Source organism: Charadrius vociferus, unplaced genomic scaffold, assembly GCF_000708025.1.
Source record: "Charadrius vociferus isolate BGI_N301 unplaced genomic scaffold, ASM70802v2 scaffold613, whole genome shotgun sequence".
In the NCBI taxonomy this organism is placed as follows: Eukaryota; Metazoa; Chordata; class Aves; order Charadriiformes; family Charadriidae; genus Charadrius; species Charadrius vociferus.
In genome coordinates, this window is record NW_009647757.1 from 1,258,974 (window position 1) to 1,260,790 (window position 1,817).

Here is a 1,817-nt window from a genome sequence, read left to right on the forward strand (position 1 = left end):
CACGGGGCGGGGGGTGTCTCTCTAACGAAAGACCCGGAACGTGCCCCGCCGACAGGGTCTTTGTTATGAATGCCGCTTTTTGATGTTGAAAGATGAAGGGGTTTTTTTTGCAGTGGTGGAAAGTTTTATTGTGAAAATAATAATTCAAGGTTTTTTTCCTTCTTCTTAGAATGTTGTACCAACACCGGTGAAAATCAATTTAATCAATATGCTGTCAGAGACGGGGCTTCAGGTTATAGAGGCCACCAGCTTTGTTTCCCCCAAGTGGGTTCCTCAGGTCAGTATTCAAATAGGATTTACAAGTCTGTGTTATCGAAATCACAGAATGGTTTGGGTTGGAAAAGATGTTGAAGATCATCCAGTCCCACCCCCTGCCATGGGCAGGGACACCTCCCACCAGCCAAGGTTGCTCAAGCTCCGTCCAACCTGGCCTTGAACACCTCCAGGGATGCCTAATAATATGCCTAATAATAGCTAGTAATCCAATGAAAAGATTCCGTTTGCTCTAAAATCCTTGTTACTTTGGCTTGTAACCAGGTAAGAAGCAGCAAAGCCAAATAAAAGAGCTTGCAGTGTCCCGGACCTTCCCTTTGGACCCTGCGGAAGAGCAAACGTACAGCTCAAATGCAAACAGCCGGTTGTGCATGTGTTGGCGCTGGCTTGGCTGGGAGACTGAACTATGATCCTTCACAGGGTGCGATGCTTTTGGCGCTTTAGAGGCTTATTTCTCTTATTCCTAAATATTTCTGTTCCCATTTTAAAAATTACTTTATGTTTTGCTGAAGCGAATGTTGTCACCTGTAGAAACCTTTCCTTGTTTACTTTGCAGATGGCTGACCACACTGAAGTCATGCAAGGAATTAATAAGTTGCCTGGTATCAGTTATCCTGTCCTGACCCCTAATCTGAAAGGATTTCAGGCAGCGGTAAGAGCTGGCAGTGTCTGAGCGTGAAGGGTGACTGCAGTGAAGGGTGGGAAATGCATCTTTCATTCTGACAGGCAGCAGTCTCATCTGGTAGTTTCATTTGCAAGGGATCATTTTGCCGGGGAAATAGAAACCTCTTGTTTATATTAGAAAATACCTTGATATGTTTTCTATTATAAAAAAAAAGAGTAATCTGTTTTAATTGATAGCAATGCTTTCAGTCTTATCCGCATGTCCCACAGCTCTCCTGACTACATCCAGCAAATGCAGCTTTACTGCTGCATCTGTAACTTCACGCTTCCTTTGAAGACAAATTTGAATGTGTCATTACGTTTTTGCTGTAAAATGAACCGAGAAAAGAATTGGGTTATTTGGGGAAGAATTGGGGAAAAAACATTTTTTATAAAATGAGAGAACTGTAGTCATGGTTGCGCTTGTCATTTGCCTTGTAAGAGAAATCAGCTCGCTTTAATTGATGCTTTCACTTGGCAGGTGGCAGCAGGGGCCAGAGAAGTGTCAATCTTTGGAGCGGCATCTGAGCTCTTCACTAAGAAAAACATCAACTGTTCCATAGAGGAGAGTTTGGAGAGATTCGATGAAGTGATGACTGCAGCGAGAGCAGCCAGCATTCCTGTGCGGGGGTAAGGAGTTCCTGCTGTGCACTTAGCATCGAGCAGGTCCTGTGGAGAGAATTTATCCCTTTGAAGTCCAGCCTGTGCAGTGCTGGGGAGTGGGATTTCTTTTAAACTTTATCTTTTTTGGGGAGGGGGTGTCTCTCTGCCTGACTGGCTGCAAGCAGATATGAGCTCAGTGTGTTGAGAAGCATTAATTTGGAAACACCACCACACTAACATGGTTTCACATGCTGGCTTGCTGCAAAACTTGTTCCACT

The 1,817-nt window shown here is 44.2% G+C and overlaps 1 protein-coding gene across 1 annotated transcript in view; it reads left to right on the top strand.

The window, feature by feature from the left end:
• The first annotated feature begins 175 nt into the window (after positions 1–175).
• Positions 176–1,817, top strand: part of HMGCL (3-hydroxymethyl-3-methylglutaryl-CoA lyase) — a 3,392-nt gene continuing 1,750 nt past the window's right edge. The window contains exons 1-3 of the mRNA XM_009882213.1: positions 176–277; positions 830–925; positions 1,418–1,566. Coding sequence (XP_009880515.1) covers positions 209–277; positions 830–925; positions 1,418–1,566 — 314 coding nt within the window. The 5' untranslated portion in view covers positions 176–208. The remainder of the gene's footprint in view (positions 278–829; positions 926–1,417; positions 1,567–1,817) is intronic.